The following is a 25,296-nucleotide window of genomic DNA, read 5'->3' on the forward strand; positions in this document are numbered from 1 at the left end:
GAACACGGGGACGGGCGGCACCAGCCACCTCCTGGACGTGCCTTGGGTTGCTGTCAACTGTGCCCAGGGTCGGCGATGAGAAAGTCCTGGGAGGGCATGATCTGGGCTTTTATCTGAAGCTGTCCCCTGAGAAGGCTGCTGCCCCAGAAGCACCAGGAGCACTTGGCACGGATCTATCACACAAACTCCGAGGAGAGAGTGGGGCAATGCCACGACAAACAGGGAGGTGGGCAGCGGGCCCAGCCACCAACGCCCCTCCCCTATAAACCAGACCCTGAGATGGGAGGGAAGGGCCCCCAGGAAGCACAGCTGGGCAGGCTGGAGGATGGCAGGCATGCAGGCGCACCATCGCGCACACACCCTCAGGATGGCCAACACCACTCACACAGGCCTGTACCTCGACAGCTGTACCACACAGGCCTGCGACGACCAAGGGAAGTTTATTTCTGCATTTCCTGACACATACCCGTAGAACTAGCCCCCAAATAAACGCATGTCCCAGACCTAGCAGCAGTGCCCCAGGCCTGACCCTCTCCTCCGGGAAGGGTGACACAAGGCGTTGCGCCTGCCAGAGTAGGAGACCTGGAGCACCCTCAGGCCGTGCAGTGCTCCCGGCCAAGCCCAGGGCTCAGACAAGGAGGTGGCTGGGATGGGAGACACAGAGGCTCAGCTGGCGACTGTACACAGACACTCGGACACTCGACTGCCTGGGCCCGTCCCCGAGACCCGTGACACTGTCCTCTGCTCAGGTTCAGCATGTTTTCTCCCGTCTCTCTTGTTTGCTTTCAGTTTATGCTTTGCATATTCCTCAGGGCTGAGACACTCAAGCTAATCCAGAGGTTGCCGTGGGGGCCCCTGGAAGAGGTCCCCGGCCACCTCCCACAGGCTGCCGGTCCCCATGGAGCACCCCGGGCTCTCCCCAAGGCTGTGCTCACAAAGAAGCTGCTCCCCAGGGAAGGCTTCCAGCCCTCGACCAGAGCCTCATGGGGGCCGGCCATGGCGGGTGTGACCCCGCACACACAGCGTGGCCAGGCCTCAGGAAAACACAAGACCCCAAAGTGCCAGAGAGACAACCCTGACCAGGCCTACACTCTTCATCCTGAAGCCAAAACAGAGAAAGAGTGAAGGAAGATACTCCAGCAAACAAGATCCCAGGGCTAGAGAGGAGGAAGGCGGTGGGGAGACACAGGGGTCCTGCTCCTTTCAACGGCAACAGAGACAGCAGCTTTCAGGGCTGGGCTCAGAAAGCAAGCTGACTGCCCACCACGAGACAGGCAGAGTCCCCTCTGCTCTCAGGGGTTCTGGCCAGGCGTCCTCCCTCGAAATCCTTGTCCAGGGCACCCAATGCCAGCGTGGGGACCACAAATCACAAACAGGGACGAGAGCACAGCAGCACCCGGGAAGGCCTGCCTGCCTGCTGCCCTCAGAGGCCCCTGGACATCAAACAGCAGCTCAGCTTTGATGTCGGCTCCTCCAGAGGGATCGGATTCCCGCGTGTGGGATCTGAGGAGAGGCCTGTAAACACGCCGAGGGGAGGGGCAGCCGAGATCACTTCCAGACTTTCCTGGCCAATTAACAGCGCTCTCCCATCCGGCCGAGGACAGTGGACCAGGAGGTTCCAGCTCAACGGAGAGCCGAAGCCACCACTCCCTGCAACAGACATTGCTAAAGTTCCACGTGTCTCAGAGGGAGCCTAGAGGGGACCTCCCGGGGACCCTTGTGCCCCTGGACCTGCTCCCACCCCCCAGCCCAGGCAGAGCCACTGGACGCCACTTGGCCCAAGGGATGATGCTGGGGAGGAGTGGCAGGATCTCACTCTATCTAAGGCCGGCACACCTGCTCTCGGGGCCAGGCCTGGGGCCAGCAGGGTCAGCCAGGCAGGGCAAAGGCGCTGCTGCTGCTGTGCTCTTCATCCACCATGGAGGGTGTCACCCCATAGACATGGGCCATCCGCCCACCCAGATGGCTCCTGGCAGGGCTCGCGGGGAGGTGATGCTGTGAACTGGGGGCAAGGCAGGCATCTGGAGCCCCTTCTGTTTTTGTCACCTGTTTGGGCCTGACCAAGTTGGGCTGGTACAAACTCAGGTGCCACCGACACAAGCCTGACACCACAGCACTCCCACACAAGAACAACCAAGGGCTTCCCTGGTGGCGCAGTGGTTGAGAGTCCACCTGCCGATGCAGGGGACACGGGTTCGTGCCCTGGTCCAGGAAGATCCCACATGCTGTGGAGCGGCTGGGCCCGTGAGCCATGGCCGCTGAGCCTGCGCGTCTGGAGCCTGTGCTCTGCAACGGGAGAGGCCACAGCAGTGAGAGGCCTGCGTACCGCAAAAAAAAAAAAAGAACAACCAAAACTGACAAAAACCAACTGAAACTAACAGAGCTGTGACTTCAGGCTCAGAGGGGTCCCTGCTGCCACAAGGAAGCCCAGGGTGGGTGAGGCCACATCCCAAGGGGCCAGGTGACTCACATCCACCACCACCCAGCAGCCCAACCCACAAAGAGATGAGGTTGTGGCCCAAGGGAGCAAGGAGGCCGAGGCTCGGCCGAATCACAGAGACTCCTCCTCCAGAGCAGACGGAGTGGGGAGGTGCAGGGGGAAGGCAGCCTCTGGCCTTCCCAAACAAGACGGGGGGTGGGGAGGTGCTGCGCGAGAGCCCTGAATCTAGGCCTCTGGCTGCCCGCCCACAAGGCTCTGGGTCTGGGCACAGCGTGACCACAGGCCAGCCCCCAACCTCAGGGGCAGCCCCTCCCTGCAGCCCGCTGTGCCCTGGGGGCCCTACGACCCTGAGAGAACAGGCAGACACCTACCTTTCCCAGGGACACTCGACTCCCTGCTTTTACTATGCATGGGATGAACACGGCTGAGATGGACCAGTGGGCTTGGCTGTGAAATGAGGCCAGGTGTAGAGGGGCAACGGGCTTCCGGGAAGAATCCAGCCTGGCATGGCATGCCTGGAGCCCTCCCTGAAGCAGATGCCCGAGAAGCAGAGAGGAGGACGGGTCAGCCCACATGGAGCCAGTGCCATCCGTGGCGGCTACCCGTCCACACGGGTGCCGAGCACGCGCAGGGCAGCTGGCCCAGAAGGAGGCCAGCTCCAAGTGTGAGACACACCGGATTTCAAAGACCTCCTACCAACAAAGAATGTAAAATATCTCCTTTTTCCTGTTGATTACACGTTCAGAGAATATTTTGGATATATTGAGTCAAGTTAATTATATTCCTAAAATTAATTACACCTGTTTTTACTTTCCTTTGATGTGGCTACCAGAAAATTCTGAATTACCTCCATGTCCCGCACATGTGGCCCACATGGCATGTCCAGTGGACAGTTCATTGCTCCAGATGCTAGGGTCAGGGCCGGGCCACCATCCACCCTGATCCCCATGCATAGGACCTGCCTCCTGACCAACAGTGGATCCAGGGTGCTGTGCTCATCTCCCACAGCTCCTGGCCATGCACGGCACCAGCTGCTCTGGGACTCTTACTGCTCCCAAAAGCATCAAGTGAGAAAAACCAGCTTCCTACTTGTCCCACTCTGTGGGGACTTGGACACTTGGAATTCCCAGAGCTTCCTGCCCCCGGCCAGCAAGGGAGCTGCTGTGAGCCAGCCAGAGCTCCCTTGCCTCACCGGACCTGTCAGGCAGCTGCCCCCCATGTTGGCAGGCCCTTGCAGTGGTGGGCAGCTGATGCAGCCCCTGCACAGCCCCAGCATGGTTTCGCCAGCTCACTGGGCATCTGGCCATGACGTTGGGGCTGAAGACGCTGCCCTCCCTCCCTCATCTGAACCTTGCTTCACGGTTAGGGAGTGCCAGCTTCCAAGGAAAGGCCCGGACCTGCACTTCCGGAGATGAAGCCGAGACAAGTCCCCATTTGCTGGGCCAGCAATTCTGCCTCCAGAGTAAATTCTCAGGGCGGAGTGGGGCACAGACCTCCAGCTGCCCACAGGATGGGCTGGGCGCGCGCGCGCACACACACACAGGACAGGACTGCACAGCCATGGAAACGATGCTGAGGGCATTTCCAAGAAAACGCAGAACAGTCACAGCAAGAAAGAGAGGGTGCAAGCCGTGCCGTGCTCAACGCTGCATGAGTCAAGAATCCGTCCCTGCGCACAGCAAGAAAGAGAGGGTGCGTGCTGTGCCGTGCTCAACGCCGCACGAGAGTCAAGAATTCGTCCCTGCGTGACGACCCCTCCCAGGGCCCACATCCTCCTGATGTCACCTCGCTTCTTATGCCGCTGTCCCCACTGCCCCCACATTCTGTTTCTTGTATCTTAAACCCAGGTTACTGAGTCAGTCAGTCCTGAGAGGCTCGTGTGAACCAGTGTTCCCAGCACCTCGGCCCCTCCACAGAGGCAGCCCGCCCAGCCAACAACTCGAGGGCCAGATGGGAGCATCAGGCTTCATCATGACAGGGCGACCCTGGCTCCCCAGGCCAACAGCTGAGGAACCACCCAGTCTTCCCGGGGGGATGGACCCCGTACCATGGAGCCCCGTCTCCTCCCTCTGGGTTACTCCTCCTTTTGGTGGTCACAGCCTAAGCGGGGGGCCTGGCAACATGGGCTCCCACCACGCCTGTGTCTGGGGCCCAGGCGTCAGCCCCCCACGCCCCTCGTCTGCCTGCTTCTGGGTGGACCTGCCCGCCTGCCCTTTGGTGGAGCAGTTAGCAGCTTGCTCAGAGGGTGTGTGCGGTAAATGGGTGACCTTTGTGTCTAAAAATGGCTTTGTTTCATCCTCACCCTTCAACAATCTAGCAAAATAGAGAATTCTAGAACAAATGAATTTCCTACAGTATTCTGAAGGCACTGCTTGGCCACCTTCCTGGTGGTGCCACAGGGAGCCTGAGGCCTTTGTGCAGGACTGCTGTCCCTCTCTGAGCGTGGGGAACCATCCCATCATCTCCAGCTCCTGATGAGTTACAGTGATGCCACCAGATGAGGCCCCACTGGTACAGGCATAGCCGGCCTGTCACTCTGGAAACGCATGCCCTTCGGTTCTAGGACGGTTTCCCACCATCTTCACCAGCTTCCTCCTGTGCTTCTGTTTTATTTCTAGAGATGCAGTATCAGGAGCCAGCGGCCTGTCCTGTCCCGAGTCCCCTTCCTCTGGCCTCCATCCTGTGCTTGGCCGCCTGGCTCTGTGGCTCCTCCCAGGAGGAGGGATGGCAGGGACCCTGCACCCCAGGTCCAAGCATCGGCTCCCAAGCCTCGAGTGGCCGACCCCACGTGCCCTCAGGCATTTGCCACCTCGGAAAGAATGCGCTCAGTCAGGCTGCAGACCAGCCAGTCACACCGGCTAACCCTCAGGCGCGTGAGTAGAACGGCACATCCTCGGACCACCGGCCACTCCCAGACACGCGGCACCCTGTCATGTGTGACAGGGATTGTGCCGTTTGATCCATAGCTGTAGCTGACCCCTGCACCTCCTACTGCAGCTTTCCGATCCACTTCCAAGGGCTCGTCCTTTTTTTTTTTTTTTTTTTTTTGCAGCACGCGGGGCTCTCACTGTTGTGGCCTCTCCCGTTGCGGAGCACAGGTTCCGGACGCGCAGGCTCAGAGGCCATGGCTCACGGGCCCAGCCGCTCCACGGCATGTGGGATCCTCCGAGACCGGGGCACGAACCCGTGTCCCCTGCATTGGCAGGCGGACCCTCAACCACTGCGCCACCAGGGAAGCCCTTCCTTATCTTTGAATGTTTCTTTTTAATAGCATCCAGCTCCAGTTCCAACAGCCCCTTCATCCTCGGAGAACAGGAACAAATGCTGTCACCCGTCCTGACAGCTGCCATCTCTTCCTGTCTGTCTGCATTGGCCTCTCACGTCAGCCTTGCTCAAATGTCTGGGCACCTTTGGCTGTGGGCTCCTGTTTACGCCCAGGGCTCTGGCCGCAGTGCAGCTATCAGTATCCAGGTGGTGATCTGGGGAGCCACCCATGCCCCCAACATTGGGAGCTTCCACCATTTTGGAAGCCACATGGGGGGCTCACGCTCACCTACCCCGGTTCTCGGGACAGCAAGGGCATCCCCAGTCCAGAGAGCCCCACCCTACCCAGGGAACCAGCTCTGGCACCAGCAGCATGGAGTGCGAGGGGATCTAGGACCCCACGTCATCCAGCGCCTGCCCTGGCCACCCCCCTGCCACCCCTGGCCCCTTGTCACCCTCCCCACCCACGTCCAGGTGCTGTCACTGCCTCAGCTCCTGCTCTCTCCATCCTCCAGGCTGTATCTCTGTAAAGTCCTTTAATGACGTTTTAGTTGCCTTTTGGGAGGGAGAAGAATCACAAGCTGTGTTCCATGTGTTTCTCCTCTCCTTATTTCTGCCCCAGGGCCTTTGCACTTGCTGCTCCTTTGGCCCAGATGTCTCCTTCTCAGATCCTAGTGCAGCTGGTTCCTCCACGACCTTCCCCACCACCTCCCAAGGCATCTTCCCTTCTTCTTTGTGATAGCTTCTGATAGTTTCTTCTGGTAGTTCTGTATACCTACCTATTAGCTATGGGAGACCAGGACTAACTTCCTACTAGAGCCCCAGCCAAGCCTGTGCTGAATAAATGAAAGAAGGAAGTAGAAACAGAGGCAGAGGCCCCATCTTTTCAGCAGCTGAGAAGGCAGGTGCTGGCAACCCAGGCCCTGGGCTTTGAGGAGCCCCCTCCTTCCCTGGGTCTCTGTTTCTTCTTCTGAAAACAAGGGTAACAGCAGCCTGACCCCCCCAGCTGACAGAGGAACCAGTCAGACAACAGGTGCCAAGAGCAGTAGAGTGAGGTGGCAGCCTAGGTACTCATTTTAGAAGCACTAATACTGTCAGAAGCCACCTGAGTGGGGGCAGAGTTCTCTCAGGAGAGCATCTGGGTAGGAAGCAGAAGCTGGCTGCAGGGGCGGCATCCCCGGCTACCCAGGACCAGGCTCATAGGAGGGGAAGGGGCCAGCTGGTCTTTGCACAGCAGCCCACCGTGGCCTCGTCATAGAAAGAACTGGCAACAGGGGGACACCAGCACATCAGATACGGGGAGAGGAGTTCCATGGGAGCGGCTGAGGTGGGGGAGCAGGAAGCTGGATGCTGGGACAGCAGGGGCAGTGGGTGCCACATCAGATCAGAGCAGGCTTTCCTAGAGGCCCTGTCACCGTGATGGCCCTACCCAGAGCCCCTTCTGCACAGACAAACCGTGGGCAAGGTCCTGTTCTCGGCACTTGAGACACATTAACTCATCTCATCCTCACATCACCCCTGCGAGGCCCACAGAGGGCAAACAACTTGCCCACGGCCACACAGCAACCACTACACCCTCTCACGGTCCCTTCCATTCTGTTGGTTGAGACCTTTAAAAGTGGACAAAGTCTTCCATCCCACAATGAAAAACCAAAACTTAGAAGACTACCATTTTGACACACTCAGAAATAAAGTTTAAACCATTAATCACCAGATAGAAACTGACACATGTTAACTGTCATCAAGATGTTTTCTTTAAATACGGCCCATTCTCACGACAAGGAAGTTTTACACCTGCAACATTTGTCAGCTGAGAAGCCCAGCACCCCACTTCTCCCCTGACTGCTCACCACACAGGTGGGGACCTCTTGGGTTCCCCACAAGCTCTTCCAGAAGGGCACGGCCTGGCTATCATACCAGGACACCAAGTAAAAAAGATGAGCTACTGGTGACCAGCACCTGCTGGTATGAAGTCAAAGCAAAGCTCAGGCTTGTGGCCCTGGACTAGCCCCAGTGACCGTGGCAGCATCCCCAGGGCAGAGGGAGGCAGAGCCCCAAACCTGCTCACTGACACTTACCTGATCTGGGCAAAGCGGCAGAGAAGCTCCCAGAGTGTCTGGCCTGAGCAGAAAGTGTCTTGCAACCTGGAGCCATCATCCAACTGCAGAGCAATGCGCACCTGAGGGGCGAGATACAGGAACCAAGTCAGGAAGAGGAGCAGCTATCCCAGCTGGACCCCAGACCAAGTCTGATCCTTAGGGCACAGGCGGAGGGCATTGTGTTTGCTGAATTTTAGTAAGGGAGCACACTGCCTTACAGGATAATTTTAACAATTATCTCCCTAAATAGTGACACAAGTCTATAACCCACAAGGGGGTAAATTCTCCTCTGGTCCCTCTGTTGAACAACAGACACACTAAAGCACGAGTGCAGAGACCCAAGGTAAGGACCTTGCACAGCCCCACCTGTCACAGCCCAGCGCATGACTCTCTAGGTCATTGCTACTCCTGCCCTTCTAGCCAAGGGACTCCTCAAGGGCACGTTTATTTACATTAAATCCCAATAACAAACAAAGGAGGAACTGTTCTGTGGGAAGAAACTGCGAGGGGGTCTCCAGCACACCCAAGGAACCCACAAGGGAAGTCAGGGTGCTTCCATGTGAAAGGCTGAGAACCACAACTGTAATGGAAAAAGAGGTGTATTAATAAGCTCAGCCCCAGGCGCCTGACTCCTGGTGGGCTCTGGGCAGAGAACTAACACCCCAGGGCCTGAGCCTCCTTGCCTCTCGACATGGATGAAAACCACTTCCCTGCAGTGTTGGGAGAATTTGCAGTTTTGTATGTAAAGGACCCACTTGTGCACAAGAGAGCAGCTATCACCATGATTCTTGTCTCTATTCACAGTAACCCTAGTGTCATTCACTAAATCCCTAGGACATAAAAGTTACTGATTTGGTAGAAAGCAGTGGACTGCAGTCAGGAGACTCGGGCTGTGGTCTAGCCAAGACTGGTCAGAGGAAGCCTGCGCCCCTGAGCTGGGTATCCTCGTCCCAGAAGTGAGGCTCCACTGGACACCGCACAGAGTCCTGTGGGCTCTAAGACTCTTGGTGATTTTCTGACCAGAAACATCAGGTCGTATGGTGGATGCTACCAGCACGCTGATACGGACACAGCACAATTAACCGCCTCTCCACCCCCCACCCCCAAAAAACATTCAGCACAAAGAATGAAAAGTCTCATTTCCAATCATCAGCTTTTGGAGTAGAAAAGTGGCTCTGGCCTAACCTAGAGAAGGCAGCCTCACCCAAGGACGAGGACAAGTGCCTCGCCTGCACAGCCCTCTGAAACAGCCCACGCTCCACACCCCGTCTGCTCGGCCTGCTGATACATCCTGCGGCCCAAATGGTCTGAATAGAAGAGCCGGGAGGAGCAGTGAAGCCAGTCCCTCCTTGAGAGCCACCTACCATGTTCTCGGGCCCCTCGCGGCTCCGGGAGATGGGCACCATCTCCAGCTTGGCGTTATTGGGCAGATTGGCAAATCTCCACTGGAGAGAGAGGTCAAGCACATTCCTCTGAAACCTGCAAAACAGACCAAAGCCACAGGCTGCCCGCCGACCCGAACAAGGCCCAGCCCTGCCGGGACCACGGCACAAGCAGAGTGACGCCCACGTCTGGCTAGCAATTCCACAGCCCATGGCGCCAAGGCTGCAGGAACAGAGTGACGGCCGGCAAGCCTGCAGAGACAGGGTGGGTCCCTGACTCCAGCAGTGGGTCTTCCAAAGGAAAGAGAGAGTGAGCATTGATACAGTTCAGGCAAGAACAGAGAGAACATAGACAGGTCACCCCTGGGGCAAACCGAGGGCATGCTCTTTCAGACTGTGAAGCAGCAACCAGCCCAAGTACAAACTCAGAAGATAAAAGCGCACGTGGGCATGACTAAGGGGTGTGCACCATGCTCTGCGCAGAAAAGTTCTAACAGAACGATGCCTTGTCGCCACTGCTCGGAGCTGCAGCAGTCTGGCCACTGTGGCCACTCTCCCTGTGCTGCTGGCCATCAGCCAAAATGACCCGCTCCTGTCACTCCTGCTTCCTGCTACCCTTGGAAGCAGGGCCACAACCCCAAAGACCAGTGATAGAGGCAAAAGTTCTAGAGAACCACAAATGGAATGACTGGGCCTGAAGTCTCCATGGAGAGCCAGGCCCTCACGGTGGCTGAGATTCACAGATGAAGGGCTGAGACCACCATTCCTAGCTCACAAAGCCAGGTCCTCCAACCCTGGAGCAGCCCTTCAGTCTCTCTGCCTGTGTCCTGCATGTTTTAGCTGCTGCACAGGGACCTGGCAGCTTAGAGCTTCCAACAGATGAGGAAGAGGCCCACATGGGCTTGCAGCCTCCTCTGACCCTCATGCATAGAGCTCCTGGATCCAAGGAGGGATGGTTCTTGGAAGGAACTGAGGGGAGCAAAGTGAACTGGTGAGTCAGGGCGGAAATATCCACAGCCAGGAGAGAAGGGCAGGTGGAGAATCCAGGGACCTCCGAGACGCCTGCTGCTCTCTATTGACAGCCTGCCCTCCCGAGACGCAGTCAGGGTCGTGGTCACCCTACTTCACAAACAGGAAACTCAGATGAGAAGTGCCAGTAGGTAGCCCAGGCCACCCAAAGGCAGTGCTGGGACCACAATCTGCAGCTCCTGATATCCATCTCAGATCATACCTCTTTGGTGGACTGACAGGGAGGCAGATACCCACTCCTGAGAAGAGGAGAGAGAGGAAGGGGCATGGGCTTTGAAGGCCTGGACACTGCCTCACCCGTGGGCAGGGAGGGTGGCGGTCAGGTGGCCCTGGAGCCTGAGTGACCCTGGGCCCTCTCCTCCTGACCCCCTTAGCTCCCAGGAACCCTACAGGAAGGAGAACCACCACTGTTAACCCTATAGATCACTTGGGTCTCAGAAAAGCTCCTGCCCACAGTAGAAAATAGTTCTGCCGTGTGGCCTTGACTTTACAAGAGACAGACAGCAGCCAGAATAAGTCACCAGGAGAGGGAAAAAGAGAACTTATTTATGTCTCTCAGAAATCAGACTGTGAGCTCTATTTTCAATGAACGTTTAGGGGAAAAACTACAGCACTAGTGAGAGAATGTGAGCTTTAAATACACACAAAGTGGTCACCCGATGGCATGAATGCCAAGATGCCTTTGGAAACAATGGTTTTCTGAACATGAATAGGGCGTTTAGAAGACTTGGGAAAGAAACACCTTTGATACCCATCTTCAACACTGGCTGGAAATTGCCTTATAACAACCTCAACGTCAAGTGCAAGACAGGACAGATGACCTAAGGAAAACCCGAGAAGCGGGGCTCAGAGCTCTGGAGATGAGAGGAAGGGGTCTCACACACGTGCACACACATGCGTGTGCAAAACGCTGCCTTCGGTGGCAGTGGCAGCAGTTTTTAAACAAATTACACAGTCGGTGGATACAAAGGAGACGAGAAAAATCAATACCTGTTGTAACAGTCCAACCAGGCACCACGTGGAGATCTCAGGCAGGTTCAGGGAGAGCAAAGAAAGGGCACACAGCTCTGTGACAGGATGCCAGGGGACAGCCCAGCACTGGCCCTAGGATTCTCGGTGGCAAGAGGCAGAGACCTGGGATGACGTGAGGGCATCTCCACTCACACCTCCTCTGCAGAGCCCTACGTGAGAGGCAGCACGGGCCAGGTCTAGCAGAGCAGGCTCCCACCCCTTGGGCTCCTCTCTACCCCTGAATGTGAGGACAGCCAAACAGTGAAGGACACGCCGCTGCTAAGATTGGAAGCTCCCCATACGGGACAGAAATCCATACCAACCAGTGAGGCGTTTTGAGCCTTTCATTGCCTTAGACCCCACAAGAATCTGGTAAAAGCCCTCTCTTTGGAAAAATGCCTGCACACAAAGACCCATGCACACAACTCCAGAGTCTGTGAGCCCACCAGAACCCACCTACAGTTTGCAGGTTTCTTCCCATTTCTCCATGACCACCTCCTCTTGCCCTCAGAGCTCCACCAGGAACTTACACAACCAAATGCACAAAAGCCCTCTGCAGTGAGTAGAATGGTGGCCCCTAAAGAGACATATCCACATCCTAACACCCAGAACTCATGAATGTGCCTTATTTGGAAACAAGGCCTTTGCAGATGTAATTAAGGATCTTGAGATGAGGTCATCCTGGATTACATGGTAGCCCCTAAATTCAAAGACAAGTAGCCTTATAAGAGACAAAAGAGGAGAGACACAAACACACAGGAAGCAGGGAGGCAGAGACTGGAGGGAGGCGGCCACAAGCCCAGGGACGCCTGGAGCCCCCAAAAGCTGAAAGAGGCAAGACAGGTGCCTCCCCTAGACCTCTGGAGGGAGTGCGGCCCCACCAACACCATCATTAGGGGCTTCTAGCCTCCAGAGGGTGAGAGAATAAACCTTGTGGGTTTAAGCCTCAGCAGGGCCCTGCGGGAAGGGTGGATGGATTTGGAGCCCGAGGCCCGGCCAAAGCAAACTCACTTCAGGTCGTACTCGTTGGGGTTGAAGTCCTGCCGATGGCACGTGTCCTCCAGGACCTAGGGGTGAGATGAGGGCATGAGCCACTGTATCTGGCCTGGTGGGCCCCGGCGGGGGTAGGCAAGTGACACTGAGGCAGCCAAGGGCACAGAGTCCACCTCTTGGAGAGCCGGTCGGCTCTGTAGGACTAAGCCTAACACAAGCCAGGTGATGGACCGTCCACTCAACAGCTCCACACGTCTCACCTGCAAATCCTGCTCACTCTCCTCCTCCTCACTGGGCCTGCTTTGTCAACCCAGCTCTGTGGGACCCAACAAACCGGGTCCCCAACAAACCCGGCACCACAGACATCTTCCTACACTCGGGGACACCCCACACACAGAGAATAAAGTTCAAACTCCACAGAGACCCAGCTCGAGTGGGTCCTAGGTGCCCCCCTGGGCGGGAGCCCCAGTCCCTACCCTGCACACACTGAGTTACCATTCATCGTCTCAGCCCCCTGCACCACCGTGTATGTGCACCGTCCCCTACACTTCAGGGTCCAACAAGCATTTCCAACGTAATGCAATCGACGTCCGCCAGCTGCCCGGTGAAGTGCTGCGAGTGACTCAGCACACCCGGCCACAGCACACCGAGACGAAGGGCGACCCCGGGGTGGGGACAAGGTTCGGGGGCCCTCGGAGGCGGGCTCGGAGGACCGCGAGCTCGGGTGGGGGTGGCAGAGGCCGCGACCCCTGACAGCCCCTGAGTGTGGTGCCCCCGCCCCCACGGACCCGGAGCCCAGCGCGGAAGTGGGCGGGCCCACCGCGCCAGGAGGCCGCTCATTGGACGTCGCAGACCCCGCCCCGAGGGTCCCGCCCGGCCCCGCCCCGCGGCCCTCGCAGGAACCGCAGGAGCGGCCGGCGCCGAGTCACGGCCGTCGCGTCCCTGCCTGCCGCCCGCCGCCCGCCCGCGGCCGCACCTGCAGTAGCACTGTGCTCGGCGTCACCTTCACCGTGTGGCGCCGCCCGTTCGGGGCCAGCACCGACACCGCAGAGCCCCCGCTGCCCGCCGGGGCCGCCATCTTCTCCTCACGTGACCTGCCGCCGCCCGCCCAGCGTCAAACTTTATCCGCAACAGCCGGACGCACAGCCTCGCGGCCTCGGGGGCGGGCCCTGGGGCGGGGCGGGGCCAGCGCGCCTCCGGGCCCGCCCCTGCCTGGCCACGCCCCCGGTGCTTTCGCGGGGCCCGCGAGCGCGCGCCCGACGTTAGATAGGCGCGGTCACTCCAGCGCGGCCACGTGGCCCCGGTTCTGGGCCGGCGGTGCGGGCAGCGAGTGCGTCTAGGCCTCGGCTCCCTGTCCTCGCCGGCCCGTCCTGGGTCCCACTGCCCCCCTTCCTGCCCCTCTGGTCCCGAGGGGTAGGGTCAGGCCCGGTACCCCTGCGGAGTGAATGCCTGCCGGCCGTGGGGTGGTGTCAAGGTCAGGGAGCAGCTGCCAGGAAAGGCCGGCCAGAAACTCCAAACCAGAGAGCAGATTCAGTGAAAGTCTGTGACGAGCATTGTGCCTGTCCGTGCTCTCACTCTGCCAGCAGCTAAACTCTTGACAGAACTTGTCCCCCAATTCCACCTGCCCAAGGCAGTGGAAGGGCCGGGAGGAGGGGCATGTGGGATCCTGCCACCCCTCTGGTGTGGGTGCTGCCATGCCTTGGTGTAGCTGACACATCTGTCTCACAAGCAGTTTCATACTGACAAACAGACGACTGCATGCTTATGCGAGAAAACGGGAAAGCCTCAGGGACTGTCTAGCACTCTATGCAACCTCAGTGCCTCACCGAGCCACACACACTTCCTGGTCCCCATCGGCCAGTCCCCTCTCCTGAGGCCGGGGAACACCACAGGACACAGGACAGAGAAATTTTCTGGCTCAGAGACAGCGTCTGCTGACCTGCCCCACCCCCTCCTACCTGCTCACATGGGTCTCATCATCTATGTGTAGCCGAGTACACGAGGCCTTGGAGCAGACACCTGTGGGGCATTTGTGACCACTGCCTGCAAGCTCTCAAACCCACCCTTCAGCCCAGCAGGGCCCCACATGCAGTTCTGCGGCAGCCAGGCCCCAAGTTGCCCCCAACCTGGCCTCTTCAGCACTGTGGGGTTTCCTCAGAGCCTCATCTGCACTGGGACAGGCCTTTCGTGCCTGCTCACTTGTTTACTGGCTGTCCCAAGGCAGCCCCGTCTGTCTGGCCCTCCGCCGGCAGGCACGCAGAGCAGAGCCTGGCACGGGGTGGGTGCTCTGCAAACATCTGTGAGAGGAATGACTATCGATGGGACAAACGAATGCACAGTCCCCCCACATGTGCCTTCTCCTCCTTCTGCTGCCACTCACCTGGCAGGGGCAGGGTGCCCCAGGCTCAATGGGGTCTGTGTCCTGGCATTGGCACTAGGAGGTGGGAAAGGCAGAGCAGACCCGCCTCCCTTAGTGGCCTGGCTGGGCCAGACCTGGTGAAGACCAAGCAGGACAGACCAGACCCCACGAAGCTCCCATGAAGCAAGCCCCAGAGCCGATCCCTGGATGCTGGACCTCAGCTTGAGAAGCCTCCAGAGGCTGGAAATGCCCAGCAGAGGCTCCCCTGGTACAGGGGATTATTTCAGGCTGGAGGCAAAAATTCCAGGTTAACACACCAGCTCCACACCACAGCAGGAAGGACCCTCACCTGCCCCATGGCAAGTTTGCCATAGATTAGGACCCACACGCCTGGCCCTCCATTTGCTCTGTGGGGAGGCTGCCTCCTCGTGCTTACCTTCCACAGTTCCTCACTGCAACTTGGCACCTTCCCTCAAGGCCCCATCACCTCCTGCGGGTGGTCCAGGCACAGCCTTAAGGGCGTGATCACAGCAGAGGTCACAGAGATAACTGTAGGGTCAAAGATCATCTTTGGGGGACTCCCCTGGTGGCCCAGTGGTAAAGAATCAGCCTTACAGTGCAGGGGATACGGGTTCGATCCCTGGTCAGGGAACTAAGATCCCACATGCTGCGGGGCAACTAAGTCTGCGTGCCACAACGACTGAGCTCGCGAGCCTCAACTAGAGCCCACGCGCCCTGGAGCCCTCACACCACAACTAGAGAAGAGAAAACCTGAACACCACAACTAGAGAGAAGCCTGCATGCTGCAGTGAAATATCCCACGTGCTGCAACTAAGACCCGATGCAGCCAAAAAATAAATAAATAAATAATCTTTAGGGAAAAAAATCATCTCTGAGAGGCATTCAAGGCCCCAAAGGGGAGCCTCTTCTTCGTGCTCATAGTTCAGCCTCTCTCTGCAGCTCACATTTTTCTTTCCAAATTTGCCATTTTAAAAAATGACAGATCTGTACATTAACTTTCACAGCAGCTTTATCTAATAGTCAAAAGCTGGAATGAACCTGGATGGCCGTCAACAGGTTGAGCAGTTAAACAATGTGGCACATCCACACATGGAACACTGCTCAGCAATCACGGGAATGAACTACTGACACCGCAGCCTGGGTGAGTCTCCAGGGAAACATGCTGAGTGAAAAGAGCTGGTTCCCAAAGATTGCATACTGTGCCATTCCATTTATATAGCATTATGGAAATGACAGCATTTGCCTTTTCTCTCTGCATTAATATATGCATATATATTTATATTTGAAAGTAAGTTGATGACATCCAGGCACTCTCCCCCCAAATAATGCGGCAGCTCCTCCTAAGAACCAGGACCTTCTCCTTTTTAATCATAACCCATCACCACACCCAACAACCATGGATATAATGATATTATCTAATACACAGCCCACTTTAGACTTTCCCTTGTTGTCCCCAAATGGTCCTTTATAGCTGGTTGTCACATTGCATTTTGTTGTTGGGTCTGTTTACACTCCTTTAATCTACCACAGTCCTGGGAATTCCCTGGCGGTCCAGTAGTTAGGACTCTGCACTTTCGCTGCTGAGGGCATGGGTTCGATTCCTGGTTGGGGAACTAAGATCCTGCAAGCTGTGTGGTGAGGCCAGAAAAAAAAAAAACAAAAAAAAACACCCTACCACAGTCCCTCTATTTTTTGTTTCGTTTTAATTTTTCATGACATTTGCATTTTTTAGAGCCCAAGGCTGGATCTGTCTGATCTTTTCCTGGAGTTAAACATTCAGTGCAGTGAGGCAGCATAGATGACAGCCCCCCAGGAGGTCCAGGATATCAGTTTGTCCCATTAGTGGGGACATGCAGACTGAACCTCCATGTTCCAGGTCCCGTGTAGACTGAATAAGCTATGTGTGGGGTAATTCTTTGAGAGCACAAATATGATGTTTTTCCAAGAACCATTTACCCAGTGGTTTTAGCATCAGTTGATGGTCCTTGCCTGAATCCATCATTACATTTATGGTGCAAAATCACAACCTTCCAACTTTATCATTCCTCTACATTTAATAGGCATTTTTTGGTCAAGAATTTTTTTTAATTCCTAAATATTAATATGAACCCATGGATTCTTTTTCTTCATTCAATTATTCTTTCTGATGCTCAAATTTGATCCAAATTTGGCCAGTGAGACACACACCCCCTTTAAGCTGGCTCCTATGCTCCCTTGGGTGGGGGGGCAGTGACTTCTTATTTTCATATTATTTCAAATGTAGAAGTTGCAAGAACAGTAAAAGGAACTCCTGCATACCTCTTAGACAGACTCTCCAGTTGTTTACATGTTGCCCATTTGCTTCATCATCATTATCTCTCTCTCTCTCCGTATATGTGTATATATGTTCTGAACCACCTGAGAGTAAGTGGAGACATTGTTCACCTCTGCCACTAAATACTTCAGTGTGTATTTCTCAAGAGCAAGGCCGCTCTCTTACTTCACCACCGAACTGTGATACAACATTGGGAGATCTGTCATTGATACCACACTCCGAGCTACTCTACAGTCACCTGTAGCACTCACATCTTTTCGATGTTTGTGTTGTTCTCTGAGCACTTCATCACTTCAGGCACAAGAAAGTATTTTAGGCCCCCCCAGGATGTCCCTGCCCCAGCCCTGAATGCCATTTCTCAAGGAAGCCCTAGTCCCTTTTTGAGGGGAATGAGATTTAGAAACCGAGGTCTGGAGCTGAGCACGTTCGTTGCTACCGGTGTGCCTCTGGTTTGTAGGCCCTCTCAGGGGACAGAACTAGCATCCTGAATTCACCACCCCTCAGTCTTCTTCTTCTTCCCTCCTTCCATATTTATATTTGGTTGAATTGTATGAAATTGCCAATATTCAACCATTTTCAATCTACGAAAAAAGGCACAACAAAAGATCCCCTTATCCACAGTGAGAACCCTTGTTTTCAGCAGCATCAATATATTTATTAATTTGCTCTGTTCCAAAATACCCTTCAGGGACTTCCCTGGTGGTCCAGTGGTTAAGACTCCGCACTCCCAATAGAGGGGGCCCGGGTTTGATCCCTGGTCAGGGAACTAGCTTCCGCATGCATGCTGCAACTAAAAGATCCCACATGCTGCAACGAAGATTCCCACATGCTGCAACTAAGACCCGGCGCAGCCAAATAAATAAATAAATATTAAAAAAACAACAACCCTCCAAATAGCTTTGGAATTACTACAACAATACTGCTAGTAACCAGACCTACTAAGGAAATCTCAAGATTTCTTTGTAGTTATTTTTGTCCTCAGAATATATCGCACAAAAGAAATACAGAGTATTGTGTTCAAAATTATTTGAATTAATTCTTTTTTGTGTGTGTGGTTATGTTAATTGGATACACATGTTCATTTATTACTGAATTTTAGGGTCTTTTTCACTCTTTTGATTTAATGTTATATTTTGATTATGAAAAATATTTATTTATTATTTGATTTGAATATTATTTGATTCAAAAGTTGTAAGTATAAAATGACACATAGCCAGAAGAGGGTCCTCCTTCTTCATCCACTCCCACTCACCCCCATAAGAACTAATCTTCTTCTGGTTCTGGGGTAGCTTTCCTGCCTTTTTGCAAAGATGAGCACATGCATGTAGCAGAGGCTAAGTGGACACAGATGCGGATTCTTCCTCTCCTTCCTTCTTACACAGCAGGTGACACAGAACATACCCTCATTTGTTCTTTTCTCTGCAGCCTACATGACCCACTCTGGGACCCCGTCTAACTCCGCTCCCCTCCACAGTGTGGTACATCCAGAGCACAAAGTCCTGGACGTCGTATAGGCTGTCACAGCATCCAGGCAGCCTAGGGAGTGGTCAGGGCATGGGGTCCCAGCTCCCCTACCTGCGCCAAGCAGAGCTTTGACACCTCCTGGCTGCCCGGGCCTCCGTGCTTCATCTGTAAAACTCGACCCAGGGAGGTGGAGGTCAGCGCAGGTGAGCCAGACAGAACATCACAGGCAGCAGTTCCCCCCAGTAGCTGTGGGAAGCCCTGAGCCCAGTCAGAAGGTGAGACTGGGGCCCTCACCCCAGGCTGCACAGAATCCTTTCAAGGTTGGCCTGGGTCCCACCTGAATGCTGGGGTGGGGTGTCCCTGGTGGGACCAAGGATGTATTTTCCAAAGAAACAATGTCCCAAACTGTGGTTCTATTAGGACTTCAGGTCATAGGTTAAAGTTAAAAAGCCCATGGCTGGGCTGGGCTGACCTGGGAACTGAAGCGCCTCGAACCTGTCTCTTTGGGAAAGTTATGGCTCATTCTCAGAGCAAGTGGCTTCTGAGGCTCTTCTGAGCTGGGCCCACGGAGGCACAGCCCTGCCCCACGCTGTGCTTACGGTCCAGCCGAATGCATTTAAAAATATGTATGTAAAGATATGTATAATTGTGGTAAAATTGCAGTTTAAATTTAATCAGCTTAAAATATATTTTTCAAATAAATTTATTTTATTTATTTATTTTTGGCTGTGTTGGGTCTTCGTTGCTGTGCGCGGGCTTTCTCTAGTTGCGGCGAGCGGGGGCTACTCTTCGTTGTGGTGCTCAGGCTTCTCACTGCGGTGGCTTCTCTTGCTGAAGAGCACGGGCTCTAGGTGCGCCGGCTTCAGTAGTTGTGACACATGGGCTTAGTTGCTCCATGGCATGTGGGATCTTCCTGGACCAGGGCTCGAACCTGTGTCCCCTGCATTGGCAGGTGGATTCTTAACCACTGTGCCACCAGGGAAGTCCCTTAAAAATCTACTTTCCAGCATAGATCCTTTGGGAGTTTATCTGTATTATCAATAAGGCAGTGGCTTTCCACCGCCAAAGAAAAAAATGTAACTTCCTGGTGGCTGCGTGCTGCTCACTCTCACCGCTCTCCACCGCACAGCCTCCTTTAGCCTGTCCCCCAAGCCTTTCCTCAGCTCCCTCACGTCATGAGGGTTATGCCCACATGTCACCTGCTGGGGGACTTCCGTGACCGCATCCCACCTGCCACCCTCTGCCTGGTTTTCTCGTTTTCTCTCCCCTCCTGACATCACATTGTGGAGCCCCTTGGGCAGCTGTTTTCCATCATCTGCCCCCTCACCCCCAGCAGACAAGCCTGGGCCAGGGCTCCGGTGAGTGAGTGTGAGATCGTCAGGGACCCTTCCCCCGTGCATGGAGCTGCCCTACATCTGGTCTCAGTCGGTGGCCTCCAGGCAGGACAGACACCTGGACAGGCAAGAACCTCGGCTCATTCTCACACATGCAAGAGAGATCACACTATCGATTTCACGAAATGAGCTGCGTTTCTACGTTGCCACCCTACCCGCTGGCAGAATAATCAATGCCCTTGACTCAGGAGCTTTCTGGGCCCTCAGCGTTCTCCTCTGAGAAATGGATCCTGACTCCTAGGTGGAGGGTGGTGGTGCTTCTGCAAGATGGTATAAGGAAAGTGTGCAGCATAGTTCCCACAGCCCTCTCACAAGTAAGCAAACACATTGGGGTCTGGAGAGGACAGGGAAGGCCACCTTCCTGCTCCTCCTCACCTCATCTTCCTCCCTCCCAGGCAGCGGCTAGACAGCTGTTCCCAGGCTCTGCTTTGAATTAAAAAGTGGTGTGGCCCTTTAAGAGAAGCATCCGCCACCCCCGCTGCCCTGCTGCCCCCTTTGAAGTCCCTGGCGCTGAAAGGTTCCCAGTGGCAGATCTGAGGGTTTGTTTCTGCCTCCCCAGAGGCCACGTGCGGATCACAGGGTGGGAGGGAGGGAGGGCCGAAGGTCACAAGGCCGGCCAGGCCTCCCTGGCCTGCAGCCGCTATTGCAGCAGGCACTGAGGACCAGCAGGCTGCATGGATGGGGACCAGGCGGCTGGAGCTCATTAGGGCTCAGCAGAGCCAGCAGCTGGGAGAGCTAAGGAGGCGCTGTCTCCCGCCCTCCCCGTGGGCCTGGGGCAGCCTGACTTCCCCAACGCCCTCTCGCCTATACAGTGAGGAGCATGCGCTGGCGCTTCGGAGCCGCTCTGGCCACACCCCAAGAAGCCCCATCTGCACAGATGTGTAGGAAGCCCCTCCCATCGCCATGACCTTCCTCCCCCCAGCTTTGGAATATGGCTGGTTCCAGGTGGACCCAGGTGGACCCTGGCACGCCACAGTTAGCTGAGGTCAGCTGTGGGTTGGCATCCAGGAGGGTTCTTCAGCCAGGACTGCCCACAAGCCAGGTGTGGCTGTGTGAGGGGGGTGGGCTGGGGCAGGGGCTCTCAGAAGCTGGCTCCCAGGGGTCGAGCCTGGGACCAGAAAACGCTACTTGTCCTCTGTTCACCAGGCACCGGAGGGTGGGGTTTGCAGCAGAGTGGCAGGAGCATCTGGGACTCAGCTTCCTCCCGCTCTCACCCATAAGTAAAGGGGACTCTGACTCCCACATGTTCCCAGTCCTAGGGTGAGGTGTGTGTGGGTCTCTTCTGCAGGTGACCCCAAGGCTGCTCAGGCCAGGCCTGCAAATGGCCACCGATTCCCAGGAGAGGACTTCTTCTGGCATCATGCCTAGGAGCTGTCTAGTAAAGCCTGTAACTGACCAGGTGGTCCCAGCCCCACCTTCCCCTGCCCCTGCACCAGATGGCTCCAATGGACTTTTCTCATCAAGGCCCCAGGATGTGAGGCAAGGGGGGTTCCTGCTGATGGATGGGGGGGGCTCGGGGAAACCAAAAGGGTTCAAGCTCTGTAATTGCATGGCCTGAGCTTAAGGCCCCTCCCCCAGCTCAGAGCCGGCGGTGGGCTCTTGCCTGGCTATGGAGCGGGGTCTCCATTCAGGGCAAGCCACTGGGGGGAGTGCAGTGGTCTGCCCCACTTCCCTGCCCTCTTGGGCCTCAGAGGCCAGCAGCTGGGATGCAGAGCCGCCCAGGTGGTTGTGTGAGGCGGGGCGGCTGAGGCCCGCAGGCAACAGCTGGGCCCCAGACGGCAGGCAGCAGCTGCAGCACAGAACAGCCTTGTGCTCTTGGAGCCCTGGGCTCAGGGCCCTCGGGGATCCCCAGGAAGGAGCTGGCTGTGTGATACGGGGCCATCCCAAGTCCAGGCAAGGGCACTGGGTCTGGAGCTCCTGGACATCCTGAGGACCTGAAGGCCCAGTCCCAGGTGGGATCCCCTGCACCACTGACTGTCCCCACCATACCTTCCTCCCCAGGGCCTGCCTGCCAGTCTGGGCCCCAAGCCTGCCTCAACTCGGGCCCTAGCTCTTGCTTCCTGAAATGTGCCATCTCTGATGCCCCCTTCCCAGGAATTGGGCACATGTCCATGTATGGACCACAAGTCTCATTGCCCCCCTCTGTGCTCCCTTCCTTATATCTTCCTCCCCAAGGGACCAGCCCCTGAACCCCCATCCTATACCTGGGGATGCTGCTCCAAAATAGGCAGAGGCCCCCCTCTGGGCTCCCATTTTCCCAGGCCTCCTTGCACCTGGGCATGCATGAGATCTAAGCTTGACCAGAAGCACCTGCAGCCCACCTGAGTGGGAGCCAGGAAGCCAAGAGGCAGGAATGATACAGAACCCACCCTGGACATGGCAATGGGGGGGGCTGGTAAGCAGAAGGGTGGGTCCCATGTCCAGCATACGTGGTGTCCATGGCCCATGGGACCACTGCAACAAGGCAATTTGGGACATTGTTCCTGCTTCTCCTCCTCAAGCTTGAGTGTTGGCCCTCCAGACATTCCATGAGCCCCCTGTGCCCAGGACCTCAGTCTACCTTGGTGTCTGAAGGATGGCCAGCATCCACCAGGGAGCAATAACTATCAAACAAGTCCTGCCTCATTTCATGCTCTCATGACCCTGGAAAGCAGGTACTATTCTCGTCTCCACCTTACACATAACAAGCCTGAGGTTCAGAGAGCCAGCTGCAGGCCCAGCAGCAGCAGAGCCAGGCCCTGAATGCAGAGATAGGCTCTCAGTCCCGCAGCTACATCTCTTAGTGTGTGGGCCCCACAGACATCTGTCTAATGAGTGAATGGGGGCATGTACATGCCATGTCGCAGCAGGATCTCCAGGGTAGGACCAGCCCACCACGTTCATTCACCTGCCCCGCATCCCTGCCAGTCACCTGGTGCCTCAGGCCCAGCCTGCTGACCATCATTGGTTAGACCCATTGGTGTTTGGGGTTTTTTAGGTAAAATTCATAATATAAAACCACTTCAAGGTGTACAATTCCATGGCAGTTAGTACATTCACCATGTTATGCAACCATCAACATGATCAATTTTAGAACATTTTCGTCACCCCAAAAAGAAACACTGTACCCACTAGCAGTCACTCCCTGTTCCTCCCTGTCCCCTGGCAACCAAAAGTCTGCTTTTCTATCTCTATAGATTTGCCTATTCTGCATATTTCATGTAAATGGAATCATAAGATATGTGGCCTTTTGTTTCTGGCTTATTTCACTTACCTTAATGTTTTTAAGGTTCGTCTGTGTCATAGCATGTGTCAGTACTTTGTTCCTTTTTATGGCTGAATGATAGTCCATTGTATGAATGGACCACATTTTATTTATCCATTTTATTCATTATGGACGTTTGGGTTGTTTCCCCCTTTTGGCTATAGTGAGTACTGCTGCTGTGAACATTGATGGTCAAGTTTTTGTTTGAACACCTGTTTTCATCTCTTTTGGGATTATACCTAGGAGTGGAATTGCTGAGTCATGTGATAATTATACATGTAATTTATTGAGCAGCCACCAAACTGTTTCCATAGTGGCTGTACCATTTTATGCTCCCGCCAGCAATGCACAGGCTCCAGTTTCTCCACATCCTCACCAATGCATGCTGTTTTCCATTTGTTTTTGTTTTTGTTTTTGGCCACACCACATGGCTTGCAGGATCTTAGTTCCCTGACCAGGGATTGAACCCAGGCCCTCGGCAGTGAAAGCGCCTAGTCCTAACCACTGGACCACCAGGGAATTCCCTGTTTTCCATGGTTTTGATCACAGCCATCCTAGTGGATGTGAGGTGTTATCTGAACTGCTGCTGTTCCACCAGGTTCCCCTTCCTCCCATGTGTCAAGGCCACAGTGGCCTCTGGGCTGAGTGCAGGCAGCCTGGAAGCAGAGGCCCGGAGCTGAGCTGAGTGGCTCCCAGAACCTGCTGTCCTAGAAACCCCCTCCCATATTTTGGGAGCTGAAAACTCTGAGTTGGGGGAGTCTGAGGTGCAGAAGGTAAAGCTGGCCCTTGAGGGGAGGGAGCCCAAGTACAGAGCTAGTCTGTCTGAGTCGAGAGAAGGATGAAGTATGAACAGCCAAGGAAGGCTCTCTCAGGGGCTGTCACCACCAAGAGTCTGAGTTGGGGATCTAAAGCTTAAAGGAGAGGGTGTGGGGAAGGCAGAGACACAGAAGGACAGGGAAGTTCTGGGGAAGACTCTTCACTTCTGCTAGTAGTGTTGAATAAATCAAACGGATTCATTTCGGTCAAAGTGCAGGCTAAATCTCATTACAGCAATACTAGCGAGTCCAACATGCATGCTCCCGCCTCGCACCGGCATTTCATTGGCAATTGTAACTGCCATTCCCACAGCACCGAGCACTTTCATGCATGGGCTCCCGTAATCCCACAACAGCCCTCTGATGGAGGTACGGTCATTGCCCCGCTTTAAAGAAGAGGAAACAGAGGCACACAGAGAGGTCACGGGCCTTGCCCAGGAGCTCCTGCCAGGAAATGGCTCAGAGCCAGGTCCGTGTGAAGTACAACCCTACGCAGTCTTGCCATCCGGCTGGAAGCAGCATTTCCCTGCCTGGGACTTGGAATAACAGGCTCCTAGACGTAGAGTGTTCCTGGGGCATGTTCTCCCCCATGCCTAGGAACACCTTCGCGTGGGGGACCTGTGTTTGAAATGCCTGCCTCTGGCCAGTCCCACGCAGGGCCTATATATTGACCTGAAGACAGGAGGGTGGCAAGTGTGGATTTCCAGATGCACAGCTCACTCTCAGCTCTTCTGCTGGCATGTCTGAGTCTCAGTTCCCCTCATCAGGAAAATGGATGCCCAGCTGCACCACAGAAGCTTGTGGGGAGGACCTCTTTTTGTCACAGCTGCTCTCTCCTTCACTGAGTGACCCCAGCCAAGGCCGACCTCTGGGGCACCTCAGCCTGATGGTAGGCTTCGAGGTTTAATTTACCGCTTAAACCTCACACAGCAGCTCTCAAGGACCCTGTCTGGTCTCCCACTTTGTCTTCTGAGAGCCTGGCCAGAGCAGCCTGCTGTGTCTGTGCACGGGGTGGGTGTTGTAACTTTTTAACCCTCAGCCCATTACTCAGCCCAGGGACTGGTGAGGACAGCTCAGGAGGCAAAGGCAGGGGCAGGATCCCCGGTGCTGCCAGAGCCTCTGGCAACCTCTATTCTCCTGCCCCAGAGGGGCTGCAGGTGCCTGCCAGCGGACACAGCTTCCCCACTGCCCCGAATTAGGAGGGAGCTCAGGAAGCTCTACCCCAGCTCTAGACCCAAAAGGCAAGGTCTGTTTCCTGTCTTTACAATGGTGTAATGACATCCACGGAGCTGTGGCTGGGAGGGGAATGAGAGGTCTACCAAAGCTGTCTATGGCACTTTGTGGGTGTGTGGAGGGCAAATAAATGCCCTTTTTTTTCTTTTGTCTGCCCACCTAGCCGGGAGGAAGCCTCCTAAGTAAACAGCTGCCCCCTCATCCCATTTTGATTTCTGAGGAGGAATCTCCTTC

At 55.5% G+C, this 25,296-nt stretch overlaps 1 protein-coding gene across 7 annotated transcripts in view; it reads right to left on the minus strand.

Annotated features, from left to right (window-relative positions):
• Window positions 1-13,354, minus strand: part of ASPSCR1 (ASPSCR1 tether for SLC2A4, UBX domain containing) — a 30,852-nt gene extending 17,498 nt beyond the window's left edge. For 2 of the 7 annotated variants that reach the window (XM_060135301.1, XM_060135300.1), the window contains exons 1-4: window positions 13,195-13,351; window positions 12,237-12,292; window positions 9,168-9,282; window positions 7,783-7,883 (exon numbers count right to left, since the gene is read on the minus strand). In XM_060135301.1, the coding sequence (XP_059991284.1) occupies window positions 7,783-7,883; window positions 9,168-9,282; window positions 12,237-12,292; window positions 13,195-13,296 (374 nt within the window). In that variant the 5' untranslated portion in view covers window positions 13,297-13,351. Of the gene's footprint in view, window positions 1-7,782; window positions 7,884-9,167; window positions 9,283-12,236; window positions 12,293-12,713; window positions 13,004-13,194 lie in introns of those variants that run through there. The other 5 variants (XR_009537713.1, XM_060135302.1, XM_060135303.1 and 2 more) reach the window with 5 other exon arrangements.
• Window positions 13,355-25,296: the final 11,942 nt, after the last annotated feature.

The sequence above is a fragment of the Lagenorhynchus albirostris genome, chromosome 20 (genome assembly GCF_949774975.1).
Source record: "Lagenorhynchus albirostris chromosome 20, mLagAlb1.1, whole genome shotgun sequence".
Taxonomy (NCBI): Eukaryota; Metazoa; Chordata; class Mammalia; order Artiodactyla; family Delphinidae; genus Lagenorhynchus; species Lagenorhynchus albirostris.